Source organism: Myripristis murdjan, chromosome 6 (genome assembly GCF_902150065.1).
Source record: "Myripristis murdjan chromosome 6, fMyrMur1.1, whole genome shotgun sequence".
In the NCBI taxonomy this organism is placed as follows: Eukaryota; Metazoa; Chordata; class Actinopteri; order Holocentriformes; family Holocentridae; genus Myripristis; species Myripristis murdjan.
Genome location: NC_043985.1, coordinates 17,768,501 through 17,789,888, shown reverse-complemented (window position 1 = coordinate 17,789,888; position 21,388 = coordinate 17,768,501). Strand labels below are relative to the sequence as shown.

General features: G+C 40.6%; 2 protein-coding genes across 8 annotated transcripts; both read left to right on the top strand.

Moving 5' to 3' along the window:
* Positions 1-3,243: 3,243 nt before the first annotated feature.
* Positions 3,244-10,756, top strand: pgghg (protein-glucosylgalactosylhydroxylysine glucosidase). 6 transcript variants are annotated; one of them, XM_030053657.1, is made up of 15 exons: positions 3,244-3,484; positions 3,637-3,695; positions 4,252-4,511; positions 4,604-4,814; positions 4,914-5,349; positions 5,427-5,546; positions 5,693-5,824; positions 5,907-6,018; positions 6,787-6,859; positions 6,943-7,079; positions 7,172-7,305; positions 7,724-7,819; positions 8,513-8,610; positions 8,720-8,943; positions 10,258-10,756. In XM_030053657.1, exons 1-15 carry the CDS (start codon positions 3,467-3,469, stop codon positions 10,332-10,334), a joined length of 2,187 nt encoding a protein of 728 aa, XP_029909517.1. In that variant the 5' UTR covers positions 3,244-3,466; the 3' UTR covers positions 10,335-10,756. The 6 variants fall into 6 exon arrangements, with proteins under 6 accessions (XP_029909517.1, XP_029909522.1, XP_029909519.1 ...); XM_030053662.1 differs by having other exon boundaries at positions 4,235-4,511; XM_030053659.1 differs by having other exon boundaries at positions 3,244-3,522.
* Positions 10,757-11,610: 854 nt separating this feature from the next.
* Positions 11,611-21,135, top strand: incenp (inner centromere protein). Of its 2 annotated transcripts, XM_030054654.1 has the most exons (21): positions 11,612-11,799; positions 13,361-13,509; positions 13,700-13,807; positions 13,918-14,537; positions 14,682-14,724; positions 15,098-15,164; positions 15,285-15,417; positions 15,553-15,592; positions 16,015-16,102; positions 16,286-16,426; positions 16,877-16,894; positions 17,672-17,781; positions 17,884-18,004; positions 18,099-18,221; positions 18,523-18,674; positions 18,835-18,952; positions 19,227-19,331; positions 19,636-19,683; positions 20,067-20,129; positions 20,265-20,418; positions 20,822-21,135. In XM_030054654.1, the coding sequence occupies exons 2-21, from the start codon at positions 13,370-13,372 to the stop codon at positions 21,001-21,003; spliced, it is 2,574 nt and encodes an 857-aa protein (XP_029910514.1). In that variant the 5' UTR covers positions 11,612-11,799; positions 13,361-13,369; the 3' UTR covers positions 21,004-21,135. The 2 variants fall into 2 exon arrangements, with proteins under 2 accessions (XP_029910515.1, XP_029910514.1); XM_030054655.1 differs by lacking the exon at positions 16,877-16,894 and having other exon boundaries at positions 11,611-11,799.
* Positions 21,136-21,388: the final 253 nt, after the last annotated feature.

Genomic DNA, 21,388 nt, shown 5'->3' with positions numbered 1-21,388 from the left:
CATGCATCATGTAACTGTACTCATCCCAAAACTGAATTGTTATTCAAATCCCTGATTTCCTAGTAACATGCCATGGATGATGGAGTCATCAGTCTGCTCACATTTGTAATATATGATCACCTGGAGGTTTGCTTATTCTTGCTCCAACCCACTCTTGTTACCCCTGCTTACAGTGTATAGTCTACTGTTTCTGGTAGCCAGATGTTGTACATCACTGGGGGTGGGGGTGGCAGAACAGCTGCAACTGTCTGCAACAAACAGAATGAAGTAGAAGTTAAACGAGGAATGTGGGCAACACAATGTGCTATATTGATCCCTTGTTACTAGTAGGTGCACTTGCATGACTGACTTAACTCTCTAGCTAGGAATGTGTGTGGTTAAATTCTCTGGACAAACATCCAGGAATGGGTCAGTAGACTGTTGGGTAAAGTTAACAGAGTCCTGGTGTGTTTGCAACTCCTACTCTACATGCAGCAAAGTGTAACAACACCAGCCATCCATCTGCTTGGCTCATCTGTGTGAGGAGAGATGGACCACTGTCCTGTAGGCAGAGTACCGCTGACAACAAGCTGAGCTCCTAATAAGGTAGGCCAAGCTGGCCGAGGCTTTCTCTGTAAATATCCCTTAGGTCTGAGAAAGACAGAGAGGAAGGGAGCTGGGGAGGAAGAGGGAAGCGGATGGATTGCAGCCTTATATGGGCAAAGCGCTGCTTTTCCCAGGGTTTGTGGTTCTGACCCCCGGCATGCTGCCAGATGCAGCACAAACAGCTCCTCAGCACCACCAACAGGCAGAGACCAGACGGTGCTACAAAACATTACACACTACAGGCCTCCATGCTGCTGCTCTTATAGTGAGCACAGAAGCAGAATAGCCTATATACAGTGCATTCATAAAGTATTCAGACCCCCTTCACTTTTTTGACTTTTGTTATGTTGCAGCCTGATGCTACAATCTTTTAAATTAATTTTTTTCTGTCATTAATCTACATTCAGTACCCCATAATGACAAAGTGAAAACATCATTTTACAATTTTTTGCAAATTTATTAAAAAAAATAAAAAATAAAAATAAAAATCACATTGACATAAGTATTCAGACCCTTTGCAACAACACTTGAAATTTAGCTCAGGTGCTTCCCATTTCTCTTGATCGTTACTGAGATCTTTCTACACCTTGATTAGCGGCCACCTGTGGTAAATTAAATTGATTGGACATGATTTGGAAAGGCACACACCTCTCTATAGAAGGCCTCACAGCTGACGATGCATATCAGAGCAAAAACCAAGCCATGAGGTCAAAGATTGAACTGTTTGGCTTCAATTCCAAACATTATGACAGGAAGAAACCAGGCACCGCTCATCACCTGCCCAATACCATCCCAACAGTGAAGCATGGTGGTGGCAGCATCAGGTTGTGGGGCTGTTTTTCAGCAGCAGGGACTGGGAGACTGGTCAGGGTTGAGGGAAAGCTGAAGAGAGCAAACTATAGAGATATCCTCAATGAAAACCTGTTCCACAGCGCTCAGGACCTCAGACTGGGCCGAAGGTTCACCTTCCAACATGACAATGACCTTAAGCACACAGCCAAGATAACACAGGAGTGGCTTAGGGACAACTCTGTGAATGTCCCAGAGTGGCCCAGCCAGAGCCCAGACTTGAACCTTATCCAACATCTCTGGAGAGAACTGAAAATGGCTGTCCACTGACGGCCCCCATCTAACCTGACCAAGCTTGAGAGGATTTGCAAAGAAGAATGGCAGAAAATCCCCCAATTCAGGTGTGCAAAGCTTGTTGCATCACACCCAAAAAGACTCGAGGCTGTAGTTGCTGCCAAAGGTGCTTCAACTAAGTACTGAGTACAGCACAGGTGTCAAACTCGTGCCATGGAGGGCCTAGAGGCTGCAGGCTTTCATTCCAACCAACAACTCCACCAGGTGATTTCACTGATTAGTCCCGCCTCTCTGTTTGGAGGTAGGGTGATCAGGGAAATCACCTGGTGGAGTTTTTGGTTGGAATGAAAACCTGCAGCCTCTTGGCCCTCCATGGCACAAGTTTGACACCCTTGGAGTAAAGGGTCTGAATGCTTATGTCAGGGGTCACCAATCATGTGCCATGGAGGGCCGAGAGGCTGCAGGTTTTCATTCCAACCAAGACCTCCACCAGGTGATTTCACTGATTAGCTCCTCCTTTCTGATACAAGGTGAGGTGATCAGTGAAGTCACCTGGTGGAGGTCTTGGTTGGAATGAAAACCTGCAGCCTCTCGGCCCTCCATGGCACATGATTGGTGACCCCTGGCTTATGTCAATGTGATATTTCAGTTTTTTTTCTTTTTAATAAATGAATAAACATTTCTACAATTCTGTTTTCACTTTGTCATTATGGGGTACTGAGTGTAGATTAGTGAGAGAAAAAAAAGAATTTAAATGCCTGTAGCCTCAGGGTGCAACATAACAAAAGTGAAAAGTGAAGGGGGTCTGAATACTTTCTGAATGCACCGTAAGTATACCAGTCTTCGATCACCAAAATTACAACCCACAGTAAGGAGTGCAAGAGTGCAAGAGTGCATTAGTTTCCATTGACTAATTGCTTGTTTTTGGTAATACTAATTTTTGTTATTATTAATTGCCACTCTTTTCCACCATGTGTGCATGAATAGACATGATGATTCTTATTATACAAATAGAGATACTGATTCTTATTATGCAAATAATACATAAAAAAATAAATAATTGATTGATTGATTGATTGATTGATTGATTGATTGATTGATTGGAGACAGAACTCCAGGGCCTTGACATTCATGGGGACCCAATAAGACCCATATATAGAGAAATAGCAATATAGGTTTAAAATAAAAGCTAAGAAGAGGTATAACATTTCTTTTAGCAGCTAGAGACAGTAGACAAGAGGGATCATGAATTAGTTTGGAAAGACTGATGTGACAGATACTGAAAAAATAACAAAAATATAAACAACTTCTTCATTAGGAATGTAAAATGTTTATTTCCTCAACCCTGTGGGTCTGCTCCCATACGTGTACTCTGGCCTATATGTAAGTATAAACTGTAATTTACTTAAAGCTGTTTATTAATGAGCACGCGTGTTGCACTGGACACCTGAGTGACAGCCGCTCACATAAACCATGCTCCATGCCGTGTTTTCCCACAGACCGAGGATCCAGTCCACGTCCCGGCACCTCCGGCCCAGGTCTGCGGGGCCGCCCGGCTCCTCTCCCGGCGTCCACACTGCCTCAATTACAGAAGAAGAAGAAGAAGACTGTCTGCTCGACCTCGTCTAACTTGGAGACACTTGTACTTTTTGCGCTCATTGCCTTGACTTGAGACATGCATTGTAATTGGAAGTTGAAGAAATAAGTTTTGTTTAGTTTAACTTGTAAAGACAAAGCAGTTTGAGGACTTCTCCGTGGCTCACCTTGGTGTTTTCCAGCACTCTTTTGTTGCAGACAGATGCCTCTTCCTCCTTACGTGAGAGCGAAACATAACCATCTTCATAGTTTACCACTGTAAATAACTGTCTGTTACTTAGAAGTGACTTGGTTTAGACATTTTGATCTCACAGTTTTTTTTTTTTCCCCCACACCAATGGATGCCACTAAAGCACTGATTAATCTTTTCAGAAGCGCTTAATTAATAAGGAGAAAATACTTGTCCCATATTTGCTTCTTTCTGCGCTGTGGTGAGCGGATCAAAATTTACTTTTTATTAAAAGCTTGATAAGTTAAGATGTATGCATGACTGTCTTGTGACAAAAGTGTCAAAGTCTACAAACAGTGAAAAGGGAGCTGTGGAATTAGTGTGTGTTCTTCAGCAGTCATCCTGTGAACTGGAAATACTGACAAAAGGAAAATACTGATTTACTGATGCTGATTTTGTTTGTGTTTATGTGTGTGAAACTACTTTGACCTGAATTAATGTTTTTGTTGATGTGTTACAGAACTAAATGACAATAGTTTATAATGTAGGGGTAAAACAGTAGGTACAAAGAGAAAACTATGATCAAAACATTACCTTTCTAACTTAAAGACCTTTGGAACTGTAAACAATGACTAACAAGGATAAATGAACTTGATCCTTTCAAATTGTGCTAACTGTATTAAACCTAACTACTAATGACTAGTGAGTGAATGAAAAAAAAAATAGCGGATTCCAGTGGGATCGTCCCATGGAGCTCTGACTGCACTGTGTCAGCTCTTCTTCTTGGTATAACTCATGCAGCATTTAATCTTTCCAAGTGGTGATCACCTCACCATGGCCGATGAATCAGATCCCTACACCTTCACCACCGACACTCTGCCCACTGACCCCCGCTTCCTCCCTCCACTGGCCAACGGCAAGCTGGGCTGGAGGGTTTACAATAACATCATGCACATGGACGGTGTGTATAATGGGGAGGGAGGACTCTGTCACCGGGCGGACGTCCCCTCTCCTCTCGCTGTGAGCCTTGAGATGGAGGAGCCGGCCCAACACACATACAGCCTGGACACCCACCAAGGTAGCCTTTCTTGTGCTCACTATGTTTGACCTGTTGGCCGGCATAAGCAGCTGTACTCATCACTTTTTGCATTGTTGTCTCCTTTTCTTTAGGCATTTTTACACATACTCTCAGCACTGCCAACGTAACTGCGTCACAGTCTTTGTACGCACACCGGTACTACTCCAACATGATGGTCATGGAGATTTTGCTGGTGCGTCAAGTGACGTCAGAAGAGCCAATCACTGTGAAGCTGGTCAGTTCTTTCACACCTGAGAGCAAAGACATTGTTTTCCAGCCTGCTCCTGATTACAGAGGTGGAAGGTGAGCTGAACAGACACACGTGCTAAAGACAGATAACTTAGCCACCACTGATGATGTGCTCCCGTGTCATCACTCTGGTCATGTTCCTCGCTCCCACAGGCACATCCAGGGACAGACGACTACCGCCGAGGTCCCAGGAGGTTCCTGCACCAGTGTGCACCTTATTTGGACCCCCATAACCTCCAGTTTGACTTTGTTAGCAGAACAAAGCCAGTCTCGCTGGGGCTTCATACTGGTTGCGACCAACAGTGCACAGAGCGCGAAGGCCAGTTTTGACGAGGGCTTGGGTCTGATGGCTTCTGGTAACCTGCGTCCTTCTCACCAGCAGGCCTGGAGGGAGCTGTGGATTGAGAGCACGGTGGAGCTGGCTGGGAATGAGACCCTCAGCAAGGCTGTGATTGGCTGCATGTTCTACCTCCTCAGTGCTTTCCCTTCCTTGCATGACACCTCCAACCTTTTCGGTGGAGTCAGTCCAGGGGGGCTGTCAAATGGTGGGGATGGTCAGGACTACTGGGGCCATGTTTTCTGGGACCAGGTATGTTGTTTGCATTGTATTGCTTTGTTGATGGTATAATTAGTGCAATTCACATGGACCCTGCTTTCTTCTTACAGGACATTTGGATGTATCCTGGCATAGCTCTTTTCTACCCCAAGCTAGCTCAGGCTGTGCTGGAGTACAGGGTGCGAACCATTGACGGTGCTAAGGATAACGCTGAAAAGCAGGGCTACAAGGTATGAGCACCAGTGGGATTATAGCAGGGAAGGAGAAAATATGGGGCTCATATTACTAGTCTTTGTTTTGCTTTTGTTGCTACTGTTTTGCACTGAACTATAAAACTGTGTCAGAGTTTTCTGAAGAGAAGATGCTGTCTGCACAGGGCCTAAAATTCCCATGGGAGAGTGCTGTGACAGGGAGGGAGGTGTGTCCGGAGGACATTTACGGCGAACAGGAAATTCACATCAATGGAGATGTCACTCTGGCCTTTCAACATTACCTCTACCTTACTCAGGTGTGCTCTTTTATCCCCATTCACTGTTGTATCGTGTGAATGTGGAAAGATCTTTAACAGTTGTGCTGTTTGACCGTCCCAGGATCTGTCCATGTTCACCAAAGGACGAGGCAGTGAAGTGATTTGGGGTGTCGCTGACTACTGGGTGTCCAGAGTAACCTGGAGCCCCGAGGAACAGAGCTACCACCTCTTAGGTAAACATGCACCGTTCAGTCATTGTTCAGAAATTTTCATCAAACCATCAGTAACACTAACAAGAAGTCAATTGAACTGCTGTAGTATGACATTAACAAGCTAAGGCCATATCCGCACTAAGCCAGGTAAATCCGAAAGCAGTGTTCAGCCTTTCTATCCACAGTGCACAACTTTAGCTTTTTCACACTTTCTCCTCTTCTGCTAGTTCAGCTTCATCAGTTTCTCCCTAAATCCTGAGAGTTAAAAAAATAAAAACCTGTTCATGCTCTTGGCAAATATTTGAGTTTCTCAGTTTAACATTTCTGCCAAATAATTTCAATGTTAGGTTTTTTTTTTTTTTTTTTTTTTTTTTAACTCAGGTTTTAGGATAGACCAGTGGAGCTGAACTAGCAGAGGAATAGAAGAGAACGTGTGAAAACACTAATGTGGTGTAGTGTAGATGGAAAGGCTAACAAGCCAGATTTTTTACTATATCAATTAAATATGGAAACATAATGATATTCAAGCTTTTAGTCATTCCAAAAACATAGCTAATGTTCTGATGAAATTTTTGTTGTAACGAAAAAAACAATCAAAAAACTCACCTTTGAAAATTATTGAAGGTATTTGCTTACCCCAAGGCCTTGCAAGATGGTTACATTGAAAGGATAATCTGAGCCTATTCATATTCAGTGGCAAGTATCTACTGGTACCCAGGCCGCTGTGTAGTCTTTTGTAATTTTTTTAGTTATTTTTCTTCCAAAGCATTTCCCTTTTGTGCCATTCAGGTGTCATGCCACCTGATGAGTACTACTACAATGTCAACAACTCTGTGTACACAAACACTGTGGCCAAATTCAGGTACTGGTATTAGTATTTATAGGTTCTCCTCCATATTGCAGTATGAATCTGAGTAATACAAAGAAGCGCGTTTTATTTGTCAGTCTCCAGTTTGCTGTCGAGTTGGCTGAACTCCTCCAGTACCCTGCGCCTAAAGAGTGGCAAGAAGTGGCTGAACAAATTAAAATACCTTTTGATGAAGAATCAAACTACCATCCTGAGTATGATGGCTACGTAAAAGGTCAATCTTTGTACATTTCTAACATTGAACTACTTGAGGAGATGGAGTGTCTGTAACGTGATAGCAGAGTGTGTTGATTTGGTCTCTCACAGGCTACCCGGTGAAGCAGGCAGACACAGTGATGCTGGGCTATCCTCTTGGCTTGCCAATGTCCCCCGAGGTCAGAAAAAATGACCTTGAGCTATATGAGCCAGTGACAGACCCTCATGGTCCAGCCATGACTTGGGTAAAGCATAGTACAAACTATAGTACATTTCATTTTTGGCACAGAACTGATGCTACAGTTATCTCCACCCTCCAATGGGGTATGACATCAGTGTAACGATAATTGTATGTTGTATGTAAAATGAAAATGTAATTATTTAGGTAAGGAATTGGTTCTTTATCACAGCATAGAAATGGATAAAAATGAGATTAAAACAAATAGAAAATCCTGAAGATCAAAGATGATGCTAATACAGATTGATTATTGGCATGATGGAGGTGCTATGCATTCAGGATTTCATATCTTGCAGAATCCTCTTGCACTTTATATGAGATGTTGTTGACACTGTTATTAGGTGGCAGTGTGTTTGCAGCAATGCCATCCACACAACTTCCTAAAGGAATGTGGTGTTTATTGTATTTACCTTTCCCACTGTAAGGGCATGTATGCTGTGGGCTGGCTGGAGCTGGGGGAGGCTGAGAAAGCTCAGCAGCTACTGGAAAGGTGCTTCAATAACATCCAGGGGCCATTCCAGGTGAGAGAGAGCGACTGGCCCTGTTTACACCTGGCATCAGTATGCATCTTGGTTGATCTGATCATAAGTGGACAGCTCTAAGTATGTCCATTCAGACCTGACATCACAATGTGTCTCCACATGTGTCTCGAGTAATCATTTGTGATTGGATCTCACTTTCCCGCTCTATATGTAAATAAGCATGCACATTTTTGTTTTCAAAGACCAAATGCGTTGTTGTTTTAAACTGGCTGGAAGCTGCAATGCACTTCTGTTGCCTGGTCTGCCGGAAAATTAAAAGAAGACAAAGAAATTTGCAAAGACCTTGGTGAGTGGGCAAAATCCATCCATCCACGAAAACTTTGCTTCTTGTTGTAGCTTCTCCTTGTTTTGCACTTTAATATGATGCTGTTGGCGCACAGATGAGTACGTACTTCTCGCTTACGCAAAGGATATTAGTTGAGTAGGTTGTCTTTCAGTGTAGCCCAGGACACATTCGCATACACACTGTTAAAAGGATGAGGTGATATTCATCACAGACCACCTCTCAATGTGGACTGAGCAATCAGATATCAATGCATTTTAGGTGTCCACTTGTGATTTGATCAGCCAAGGCACATTTTAGTGCCAGGTGTGAACAGCGCCATTAATTGTGCCTTTCTGACTCACACACCCACATCTAAGCACACATTCCTGTATGTTTGTACCCTGAAGGTGTGGAGTGAATCATCAGACGGTTCTGGTGCAGTCAACTTTCTCACTGGCATGGGGGGATTTCTGCAGGCTGTGCTGTTTGGTTACTCTGGCTTCAGGTCAGTCATCACCCCTCTCGCCATGCAGCAAAATGAATAACCTTTCAGATGTACACCACTCATATACACAATGATACATATATTGTCTCATTGTGTTGTTTTCTTCCAGAATTAGGAAGGAATGCCTCTCCTTTTCCCCAATTCTCCCTACTGACATTTCTGAGCTTCGCATTCGTGGTGTGAGTTACCTGGGTAATAAGATGGACTGGATGTTGAGGGGAGATGAAGTTTGTATCATACTGAGGAAACAAGTCACCAAGTCCAAGAATGCCAAGCGCTGTGATCTACAGGTTGTCCTGAAGGCATCAGGAACTAAAATCCCCCTCATACCAGGTAACTTACAAGGAGAGATAGCAGTCAGTTTCCTTTTTGTAGCACTGGGCTTGTACTGGTGCTAAAAAAAACAAAAAACAAAACAAAACAACAAAAAAAAAAAAAAAAAACCCAGAGCAGTAAACATGCACACACTGCCCCATCTCCCGCATTACAGTCCAAGTATGTCCACATGAGCATAAAAACAAAGGAAAGCGTCAAACGAGGTCAAACATGTGCCACATCTTAATGACATAATCAGCAGGGTTTAATCTATCAACATAACAGAGGAAAGGCTGCCATATTGAGGTGAAATCATTTCTAAACTCATTATCTCTGACTGCATACCTAATCTTCTCTAATGTCGGAAACTGCAGCTTCTGTCTCATCCATGGAGGATTTTCTACAAGATCATGCTCCCTCAATCCAGTGAGCATTAGCTGTCTAGTTCCTAGTGTGGCAAAAGACAGAAAATTACAAATGTCTTCATTAAGACCTATATCCTGTGTCACGGCTCCAAATAAAGTGACTTAAACCGAGGGCTCCAGGAGTTCGTGACTGACTGAGAAAGTGTATAAAATATTTCTTGCCAAAACCTCAAAAGCCTGGGGCAGGGCTGAAACATTAAAGAATACCAAGCAGGTTTGCAGCAGTCAAACTCAATCAACACAAATTCATCTTAGACCCAAGTACAGATTGAATATGTGTGAATGCTCTCTGATATGTAATAGCACATGTAATTCAAAATATCAACCTTCAAACCCTCTTTAAAACTGTCTTGTAAATAGGTTCGAATAGCTGCTTCTAGAAGAATTCAGACACAGTTACGAGAAGCCAGAGTTGCCCAGATCACAAATATTTATTTCAGTATTAGTTTCTAGGTGTGAACCTGGGAACTGCACAGCTCGCTGGGTTATACTGGTAGGATTGAAAACTGCAGATTAAATATGTAAACACCTGAGACCCAGGGGTATTACATTTCTCAAAAGAGCCAAAGATATGTCAATAAACACTGCTGAATGAAGGATACCCCCATTAAACCAAACTGCTAAATCCTCCATCATCCATGTAATCTATTTACCCCTATACTAGAGGAAAACGGATGGCTGCAGTCTGTTAAAAAGTGCTTGCTGTGTTTAAGTTCATGAAATCTTCCTGTGAATCACTGCGTTGGACCAAGTCTCATCTTGTAACATGAAGAACAATATCAGTGCAGTGTGGTAACCTTGTTATTTACTTAGTAACACATCTCATATTGCTTAGCATGGCAGCGTTTATGACGATTTTAATAAGCATATGATTACAGATTTGACTTGTGTATTTATTTGTTCTTAGATCAGCCAGTAACTTTTCACCGAGAGGCCGGCCACATCTGTGAACTGGACTCGGCAAATTCCTGCTGGCCCATGTAAGACTGGAAGGAGGACCCTCATCCAGGGCTGGGCCATATGGACCAAATCTGATATCACAATACTTTGGACCAAATACCTCAATATCGATATTGTGATGATATTGTAGGGATGACTATTGGTGCTTTCATATTTACACACACAAGACATTTTTTTTTATAAACACTCATTACTAAGGAAGACAACACTTTACCATATCACAACATCCAAAATCCCAGCTTTTTTTTTTTTTATCGCAATATCAATATATCACCCAACTTTACCCTCATCTGACATTAAATATTCCATATAGTAGCATTTAACAGATTAAGAGATGTTGCATAAATAGCATTACATAATGTACTATCCTGCACTGTATGTTGCTAGTCACTTGAATGGCCATGGACAAAATGAGCAATATGATTCAAATGTGAGGCCAAGACTGGAATAAAGGAAAAAAAAAACAAAAAAAGTGTCATTGTTTTTTTGTTTTGTTTTTTTCATGTATCTGCCTCATATAGCAGAGCCATAAAATAGTGAGAAATTCTCAATCAAGGAGGTAAAAACGGTTTATCCACAAGAAAGCAGTTGGCTGCTACTTGTTATTAATGATTTAAGAAACACAGAACTGTTTTGTTAAATGTTTAAAACAAAAGGGCAATTTAAGTCTTGCAAGTTGTTAGATTAATCCTCTTGAAATTAAGCCTCTGACAGTAGGCTACAAGTTCTGTTCCAATTGTTTGTTGTTTACACCTCTTGTAGCTATGTCACCACTTCTTCATTGAAACTACTTTATTGAATTTGTTTCATCAAACTGGTGAAAAATGTCTGTACAAGCCTCCTACAAGCCTCCTCCACACACACACACACACACACACACACACACACACACATATATATATATATATATATATATATATATATATATATATATATATATATATATATATATATATATTTAGATACACATATAGAGTCAGGGATCAGTTCTTTAAAAAGCACTGCCAGCCACATCTGCCTGTATTCTTGAATAGCATGGGCGGAGCCAAGCAAATCCTGTTAGATTTCTATTGGTTGATTCAAGTCTGAGTAAACCGGTAACCCCGCCTTCTGAATTCCATTGGTTGGCACGATTTGTATTCCTTTGTGGGCGTTTGTTGACAGCCAGACCATTGTTTGCACTCTGTGTCCGATGGAGGTCCGCCCTCCCAGAAAACAGATATGAGCAAATCAAACACCGCCGCTGGAGCGTTTCACCACGGAGCCTCACGATTGGCCGATGGAGTTTTGAACCGTTTAAACGGTTTCAGCGGGTCAGAGAAGACGAGGAAGCGGACGGGCAGCGGAGCGAGTTTGAGCTCTGTAAAGAGGGAGATTATTTTCATTAATTTAGTACGCCTTTTTTATAAAGTCAGCATGCAATAGAGTTGTTTAACGCCGGCGGAGCAGCGAACGTTGGATTCTATTTTCAAAATCGTGGAAATAAAAGGTATTTAACGAGTAAATATTGTGAACGTTAGCTGGCTAACATTGAAAGACTTACCAACCTAACGTTAGCTGACATTAAAACTAGCGAAAGAGCAGCGAGTAAAAACAAAATCGCTAACCTGAATATTTCACCACAAATCTTAGGATTCTAACTTCTAGCTTTTATATTCTTTTGTTTTGCATGGGTGATAGACGTCAACACATTTGACTAGCTATGCACATGGATCTGTTAAGAAGATCAGTCGTTTGTTTTTCGTAACATAGCCTACTTGTGTTATCTAGCTAATGTATTCCCTGTTTAATTACATACTGTTCCAGTGCACTAGTTTTACAAGATGCTTAAGGGAAAAATCACCATGAAAAGATATTCCAGTCATTGAAAACGTCCGGGAATCTTAAAGAAGCTTCTTGATTTTTTTTTTTTTTTTTTTTTTTTTTTTTTTTTGTTACGGCGGATGGCATAGACCAGCGGTGTCGGGCCATGTGCCATAGAGTTGTTGGCTGCCAAAAACTACAACAAGTGATTTCACAGATTAGTCCTTTCTTTCTGCTTGAAGGTAAGGTCATCAGTGAAATCACCTGGTGTAGTCGACACCCCTTACCACCGTGTGGATCGGAAATTTAACTATACATTCACTAATTCTAATAATTAAATGAGAGACGAGAAAATGGAAAGAAAACATTAAGAAAATAAAGTTATATCTCTGTGTCAAGTTCGTTTTCCTGATATTGAAACAATAGAAGTTCTTTGTAGAAGGTCACGTAAATCGAAGCATCATATTTTGGACAGTAAAACAACCTGTTCTTTCCTCTTGATCACAAAAAACACACCTTCATGTCCTGCTGTACTGTGCACATGCGCAGATTAGGATGCAACAAAATTAGACAATTACATTAAGTGTGTTGCAACTGATGATAAATGTGATCTCAAGTAGGCTAGCTGGCCAGTAAACAGTGAAATGACATAGCTTACTGACATGACATCTTTAGCTCTATGATGTAGTGTCAAAAGCAAATGACGAAATCTTGCAGTTGTTTTTGTGAAAATTAGATATGACGTAGCACAACGTTTTGTTTATAGTGTCTGCCCTTAAGCACTTGGGAGAAAGAAATTGCTAAGTGTGATGTATCTGGATTTTCTGGAGTCATGTTTTTGTTTGGTGCATTTTCAGAGAACTGAAAATGTGTTGTTGCATTTACACTATCTGATTAGCTTTTGTTTACTGAAGTTGTCCAATAAGTATTTGATTGGTTTCAGTCTAGGTTTTAATAGGTTTTTAAATCCCTGACAGAGGACAAGACATTTGTTTTCGGAATAAGTGCCTCAGAAGCCAAAGACTGAAAATACATTTTTTAACATTGACCTCCCTTGATGTTATTCCTTTTGTCTAGTCAAATCCTTCCCTCCCCTCTGACTTTGTTCCAGCCAGTAGAAAGGAGCGTCTCACACACACACACAAATAAATACACATCAAATGTGATAAGTAATCAATTTCTAGCTTACTTGTATGTTGAGTCCAACTTAATCTGTCTTGATTTAACAGTGCTGTTTTTTCCCCTAGGCTGTCACCATGAACTCCGTATTTTCATCGGTTCGGTCCCTCATGCAAATGTTCGATGGCAAAATACAAGAATTCATCAGTGATGTTGATAATGTCCACATGGTTTGGCTCGAGGAGATCCAGCAAGAGGCCAACCGCATGTTCTCAAGGTACGCTTGAAATAACTATGAATTTAACTGAATACTTTTCTGTTTTTAGAAGAGGTTTTACCGTCAACTGAGTTATCTGTGATACATGAATTTGGATTTTTGCTGACAAGTTTTTTGTCCCCCAAAAAACTTGTCAGCATTGATTTGTCTTAAGCTGCTTGTTGATGTAACTGTTTCTTCTTTCTTTCAGTGATAGCACCGAGCCGGAATTAATGCCAAAAACTCCATCCCAGAAAAAGAACAGTCGCAGGAAGCGTGTATCTTTGGGGCGTCAAGAAGAAAATCAAACTAAGCGACGGTTTGTTTCTTTAGTTACAGTTTCTGTAAATGTACAGTTTCTTAAAAACCTGCACAATATTGAACATTGTAATATTTTACACAGTAAAAGAACTTTCCATTCTTGTCCAGATTTTCAAAGGGAAAGCGCAGCAATCTTCGCGGCTCAGCTGTGAACGCACTGAACCTCATCTCTGAAGAAGCATCAGAGGCTTCCACCTCTGAGGCCACCACCACAAAGTCCACACGGAGCACCCGCAGAAACAAGCAAACTCAGCCCGAGGTTGCAGTGGATCCTGGCCAGTCTTCTTTTGACGGCTGTAAATCTGACAAGGGTTTGGTGCCAGACAAAGAGCCAGCAGTGGTAGAAGAGGGGGATGCCGACAAACAGAGCCAGGAGAACATTTCAGTGACAGAGAAAGAGACAGACAAGTCATCAGACACAGTCCCATCTCCGCCTAAACTGCCTTTACCTGAGGTTGCCGTGAGCATCTCTGAAGCAGATCGTTTGTCTGCTGAGATGGCTAAGAAGCCAGAGGCCTCTCCTGGCCGTACAGCTACTAAAATTGCAATAGCTGGTGCACACAAGGGGTCACGGCGGAGCTCTGTGCGCCATTCCCTCAAACTTCGACACTCTCTGGCAGGGCTGCGGCACAGCATGACACAAGAGTCGGTTCGCCGGGCCTCCAGGCGTTCCATACTGAAGAAGAAAACTCGTCTGGGCAACTCGACTTGTAACAGTAATGTAAGCGGTGAGTAGAGAGCTGCTTTTGGCATAATATACCCTTAAATATGATTCATACGTAGGGAGTTTGCCTCACCAGGTTTGTACTTTCAGTTTTGGGAAGCAATATTTTGTAATTTTGGCTAATATATTCTTAAAACTTTCATTGTAGAGGACTCTTCAATGGAAACTGAGGTGGAAGAGGACGCAAAAGAGTGAGTTATTTAGTAAAACATTTTTCATAAGCATGGATGGAATGCACGATCACTGTGTCAAAGATGAATCCAATATTTTGGATCTAGAGCTATTATGGTAAACCAGACCATGTCAAGATCATTTTTGTTAGAGGTGCTGACTGGATCGGACATTAAAAAAATGCTGTTAGGCTAAATCATTTTGTTTACGACTTAACTTAATCTGTTCCTGATGTATTCAAAAATCTTGAATAATGGTAAAACATTTAAAAATGGCACACAAATTTGGTGTTGTACCAGCCACTATGGACAGATAATAACATGATCATGACATGTAATTTATTTATTCTTTATCTTATATAGATTTATTCATTTTATTTATTCTTTACTGTAGAGTGTTGGCAGTGTCAGATGAAGAGGTTAATGCTGGAGGAGCTGAACAATCTGAGGATATTCCCAAGGTATGAATAATAACATTTTTGTCTACAACAGTGCGAAGCTTTACAAATTGAATTTATCACCTCGGCTTTTCAATTTCTGATCTCATCATCTTTTTTTCCTGTCATTTTAATCAAATGTAGAAACTGACTGCCCAGAACACAGAGCGCTTAAGTGGGCGCATTACTCGCTCTATGGCTGTAAATTCTCCCACAGTGGCACGCTCCGCTCTGCTGACCAGCAGCCATTTTGCTGGCACACCAAACAAAAGCTCAGGTACCAGGAAACTCAATTTCATTATGTACTGTGCATGTTTGACTGTACACATGACTTTGTAACTGATAGGTGAAGTCTGTACTGATATACAGCTCTTAAGTGTTGAGTACTAATGTGCGGTATTTGTGTTTATAGTTGGCAGTCAAAAGAAACCAGACTCCCAGTCAAGTCTGTGGTAAGTGTGTGTGGCAGGCGGGCCAGGCACAAAACAAATGTTTGCTTCTAGTTCTAATCGTAATATGGCACCCCTGATCAAACACAGTTCCTGACTTTTAATTAAATGCTTATGTATTTGATTTCAAACATGTTCAAATGGTGTAATCGATGTGAACTTTCTCTATGGTGTACCAGCAGGGGACAATTTATTTTTAAAAGTATTTTGTGTCTATAAAAGGGTTATTTACGTTTGTAAATTTGCCAACACTGCAGTTCAGTGAAACAATATTTTGAATTATGATAAGGCTATGATAGTTCTAAACAGATGATTCCCACCTTTATTTGATCTCTTTAGTAGTAAATGTCAGTAATATACCTATAATTTTAGATGGTCAATTAAATCCTTTGATGTACATTTTAATCAAACTTGTCTGTCTCTAGGTCCCGCCAAAGTGGCAAACGCAAGGCACCAGACACGACAGAGGAAAGCCCCACAAAGAGGCCCTCTCCACCAAAGAAGAGTCAAAGTGTAAGATGAAAATGTCCTGCTGGGTGTTGAGGTTAAGAATGTGGGCATTTTTTTAGGATGATGTTTAGTTTTAGAAGAATTATTAAATGAACAGATTTCTTAATGACAGAACCATTATTGTTATGTAATTGAAGCTTCTGGGTGTTTTTTTTTTTTTTTTTTTTTTTTTTTCCATTTGTTTAGGCAATCAAGCCCCATATGAAATCTTTTCATCACACTGTGCAGAAGAATCAGATGCTGATGATGACTCCGACCTCCCTGGGCCGCACCGCTGTTATCAAATCCTTTATCAAATACACCACTCCTGTGAAGGCTGATCCCAAGGTTAGTCATAACCTCAGTGTCACACCTGTCACTATCTCATAGCTGAAAATTCTTCACATTTCTGGGAAATCTCAAAATTTTGAGCTAAGAAAAGAAAGATCAGTGATACATATAGTGCAATAGCCAGGCCAGGTCTTGCTTGATGGTTCATGGTTCTGTGGGAACAAGGTGTACCGCAGAGTCACTGAGGCAATGAGATAATGAGTTAAGCCTTATGGTGCCAAAAGAGAACATCCCCTCCAGATCTTTATTTAGCTCAGGACAAATAAGGGAAAATGTAAATTCTTAAATGATAGAAATCCTCCCGTGTAGTCACACAGTTTTACACCAGGTCCAAATGGTAGCAGTGGGTACTGTGTTGTCAGCACTGTTTTAGTTCCATGAAAATCCTTGCATTTTTTTTTTGTTTGTTTTCTTACGTGGATTTTTGTCCCTCCTTCCCACTCCCAGTCCAGCGGTGGTGTAGTGGTAAGTGTAAGGTTAAGGCTCTGACTGTAATATGTGGGTATTTTTTGGTTCTGGCACCATTGGGCTCTCATTCACTACTAAACTTCTCATGCAACCGAGTCTGAAAGTGTGGTTCACTTCATGGGTCACTAATGGTCACTGTTTAATAGTGTTTGATGTAACAACTCTTGAATAGCTACTGTAACATCACCAGTTGTTGTGTGAAAATCTTGTGGTCTGAAGTAGAAACTCAAGGGAAAATCCAGCTGAAAACAGAAGCCATTGTACTATAATCTGAAGAGTTCAGTTCAAGTTAAAATTTTGCCAAAGCTCCAGAGTACTGTAACATGGGTCAGCCAGTGAGTACAGTTTGAGGTATAGCCGGGTGATGTACTAATATATCTTTATTGTGATGTGAGATGACATACTGTTTAGGATTTTGGACATCATGGCATAAGAATTGTCTTTTTAGTGGTATTAAAGCCAATTTTCTGCATTTAATAGAGGAGAGTTATCATCATTTGTTATCATAGTCCTGAGGGGTGGTGGATCCCTCTGGTGCTGAGGCGTTAACACAAACCTTGACTGAACTCTGTAAGAGCATGGCCATGCCACAAATTCTGTCAGGGTGGATTTTCACTTCCACTAACAGTCCCAAGGTTATAGTGTATTTTATTTTGGGAAATCATCAGTTTCCACATTAATACCTTCCACCTGCCACTTTGGAATGATTTAACTTTCAACAACTATTGTTAGACAACAACCGATACGATAGTATAATATCAATCTTCCCCCCAGATGAAAGAACGGCTGAAACTGGAAGCACTCAAAAAGAAGCAGGAGCAAGAAGAAGAAAGAATGAAGAAAATGGAGGAGGAGAAGCGAAAGAAACAGGAGGAAATCAAAAGGTTGGCATTTGGTGTAGAAATTCATTCTGACTGGGCATATGACTCTGTAATAGATCTACATTTGCTTGGTGTGAATTCATTGTTTGTTTCATTTATGTTTAGGAAGAGGGATGAGAGACTAAGAAAAGTGGTAGAGGCCAGAGTGAAGGAGGAACAGAAAGAAGAGGAAAAGAAAAAGAAGATTGAGCAGAAAATGGCCCAGATTGATGAGAAAAACGATAAGGTATGTAATTAATTTGATTACTTGATGAATCTGCAGTACCTCAGTGAGAATTGACACTCGTCTGATCTTGACCATTGTGTCTGTTTCATCTCAGCTTCGTGTTGAGCGCCTGGCAGAAGAGAAGGCCAAGAAGAAGGTGGCCATGAAACGTCAAGAGGAGCTGGAGCAGAGGCGGAAACTGGAAGAAGAGGCTAGAAAGAAGAAGATTCAGCAAGCGGTGAGACCACTGCACATTTTTGTGTTGTAGCTTCACTTGGGCTCTTGGTTTCAAATTGAGATTTCATCAGATAGAATTGCCTTGGCACTGAAAACAAACAAACAAAAAACTCCATCACATTGCCCTCACAGAATTTTAGGTTTCTTGTGTATAAAATGTGTGTGTATCTTGTGTCATGTTTGGTTAATGTACATTTTAATATTGATTCTTAAAAAAAAAAAAAAAAAAAAGCTAACCTGATAATCTTACAACTTAATTTTGTTATCAGTCTTTAATTGTTAACTGTCTTTTAAAACCAAAGGAAGAGGAGAAGCGGCAGCAGGAGCTGCTGGCCAAGCGTAAGGCGGAGGAAGAGGAGCAGCAGCGAGCTCGCAAGCTGGTTGAAGCACGCCGAGCCTTGGAGCTGAAGAGGGAGCAGGAGCTTGAGAGAGAGAGACAAGCAGCAGCTGAAAGGTTATCCCTTGTCTTAAATGTTGTAACTTAGATATTTAACATACTGATGCCAGTAAAATGAAATGTGCATTGTAGAGGATAGTAGTAATTTTTGAACAGTTAGTGATTGTATTTGTTTTAATACAATCTGTTTTTTGCTGACGGCATTCCTGTTTTTCAGGGAGCGTGCAGAAAAGGAAAAGGCTCTGGCTCTGCAGCGGGAACTGGAGAGAGCAGCAAGAGAGAAAGAGAGGAGGGAGTTGGAGGAGAGAAGAAAGCTTGAGGAAAGGAAAAAGCAGGTAAACATCTGAAATTTAAGAAATGAAATATCTTAAATATGTACTTCAAGGGGTAACTATTATTAGTCCACCGGGATATTGGTTTTACTGTATAGACATCAGATAAGAACCACAATACAACACTAAAGAATGACTTTATACTTCATTTAACACAAGCATTAAAACGTTTAATATATTCACTTTAAATGTGAATATATTATCTTTATCAGTGTCACTGGATTTGCACACTTTGTTACCTGTGTGTTTGGTCACTGCATTCTTGTTTCTGCTTTAGGAGGAGCAGCAGAGATTGGCTGCAGAAGAGAGGGCTGCTAGAGAGAGGGAAGTGGCGAAGCAGAGAGAGGCTGCTGCCAAGAATGCTTTGACTACTAATATTCAGGTAAGTTTTGACCATGTGTCCACGTGTCATGGCTGATGGAAAAAGATTTTGCTTGAAAATGACCATAATTTTATAAAATTGTGAATTGATAAGTGAACTAATGAAAATAATGCAATACAACAGCACATACAGTTGTAAATGTTCACCAAAACATTGAACTTTTCTTATTCATGGGTAAAAACATATCCTTAGCAAGCTTTTATTTTTTAAAGATTTTTCATAAAGATCTGGAGGACTCTAATTGATGGAAAAACTAAATGTGCCACTTTTTTTTTTTCTTTGCCCCCCCCACTCTGCAATGAAGACCCATGCAGGCAAGGGTGCTGAAATGAACGTAACTATGGACATCGAGGTAAGGGGAGAGGGACTGTGTAGAAGTCTAATTTGAGCCTTGTGAAAATGGCAGGACTAAGTTTTTATATGTACCTGTGTTACAAACAGTTCTCATTTTAAGCCTAGATGAAAATATATACATAACAAAAATGTGAAATTGAACATTTTGAAAATGCTCACTGCCTGTGCCACTAATAACAAAACGCTTGCTGTGTGTATAAAGAAGTGTACATTCACTATAGTTTTAACAGTCATTTAAGCATTAACATACTCGCATAGTTTTAGTTTGTTTATAATCTGTGCGCATATTTAAAAGACTCTTATCGTCTCTCCCAGTATAAGCAGTGATTGAATGACTAATAAACAGCTTTTTTTTTTTTTTTTTTTTTAAATTAACCCCAGCGTACTGTAATGAAGACGCCTGCAGGCAAGGGTGGTGGCTTAAACGTGACTATGGATATTGAGGTAAAGGTGTTCATTTTATTTTTTTCTGTTTGACTACATTTCCATTTCTGCCTTTAACACAGGTAGAAATCATAAATAGAACTCAAATAAAACTTTTATTTTTTTTTATTTGACCCCCCCCCTTCCTCCCTGCAGCAATCTCCTCAGTCATACAGCATCACTCCAAAAGGAGGAAACAAACCTGTTGTTGTGAGCCAAAATCCTGAAGATTATGGAATGGACCAAAACAGTGACGACTCCACTGATGATGAGTCTGCTCCAAGGAAACCGATACCATCGTGGGCAGAAGGTATGCATGAATTACTGTAGTTGTGATTTATGTTGATGATGATGATGATGATACATGTCTGTTCACACTTGATAGTGTATCTGATCTGCTGTGATGTTGTGAATTATGAATCCATTGTATTTTGTAATGTATGATCTCAGATTCTTTATCTCCAAAATTTTGTCGTTAACATTCTTGATTTTGAAATGTTACTTTGTTGGTGTCGTGCTTTTTTGACAACCTCACATTTATTCTTTTAAGAACCTAATATTAAAAAAGAATAGAAAATGTTTTGAAAGACCACATGCTGTCTCAGAACACCACTTACCGCAGATACAAACTTCCATGATACTTCAGCAGTGTTTTCTGTGTGTTAGTTTTATCCAGCCAACATAGTTACATGTGCTTTTTTCTCATCTTCAAGGTCAAAATCTGCAGAAGGCCATCATAAAACAGTACTTCAGCCCATTCGATTTACACTCATACTGCGGAGGGATCGAACCACCGAGGCTGGAGAATATCTTTTATAAGAGCAAGCCCCGCTATTTCAAACGCACCAGCTCAGCGGTCTGGCACTCACCACCTCGGATTGGAAACCATTTGTAAACACTGGGAACTGGGTTGGGTTTTTATTGTAATGTCCTTTTTTTTCTCTCTCTTTTAATTGATCTTGTTTAAGTTTGTCAGTCTTGAAGAAGTTCTAATGTCTGCCTTCAATAAAGTGTTCTAGGGAATGGATTTCGTTAATATTTTGTGAGATTTTCAGCTTTTGGAAAGTTGGTAATATGCTGTTTTGTCGATTGATGTTTTACTTTTGTATTGAGGTAAACTTGAGAAAACAACTTGCCTGTATTACAGTGAGAAAAGATTTTACCCATTCCAGTTATCAGTCAAGAAATCCTCAAATTCTTAGACCTATAAGGGACATACAGCCAAAGTGCCACAGTAGCGATTTAATACAAATCAATACTTTAAGTCAACATGTCCCCCA

Coding starts and splice junctions, on each gene's coding strand:
- incenp (XM_030054654.1), top strand. CDS start 13,370: ATGAACTCCGTATTTTCATCGGTTCGGTCCCTCATGCAAATGTTCGAT. Junction 18,005..18,098: donor TTGATGAGAAAAACGATAAG/GTATGTAATTAA, acceptor GTTTCATCTCAG/CTTCGTGTTGAGCGCCTGGC. Junction 19,332..19,635: donor CTTTGACTACTAATATTCAG/GTAAGTTTTGAC, acceptor TCTGCAATGAAG/ACCCATGCAGGCAAGGGTGC.
- pgghg (XM_030053657.1), top strand. Junction 5,350..5,426: donor GCCATGTTTTCTGGGACCAG/GTATGTTGTTTG, acceptor TTCTTCTTACAG/GACATTTGGATGTATCCTGG. Junction 5,825..5,906: donor ATTACCTCTACCTTACTCAG/GTGTGCTCTTTT, acceptor TGACCGTCCCAG/GATCTGTCCATGTTCACCAA.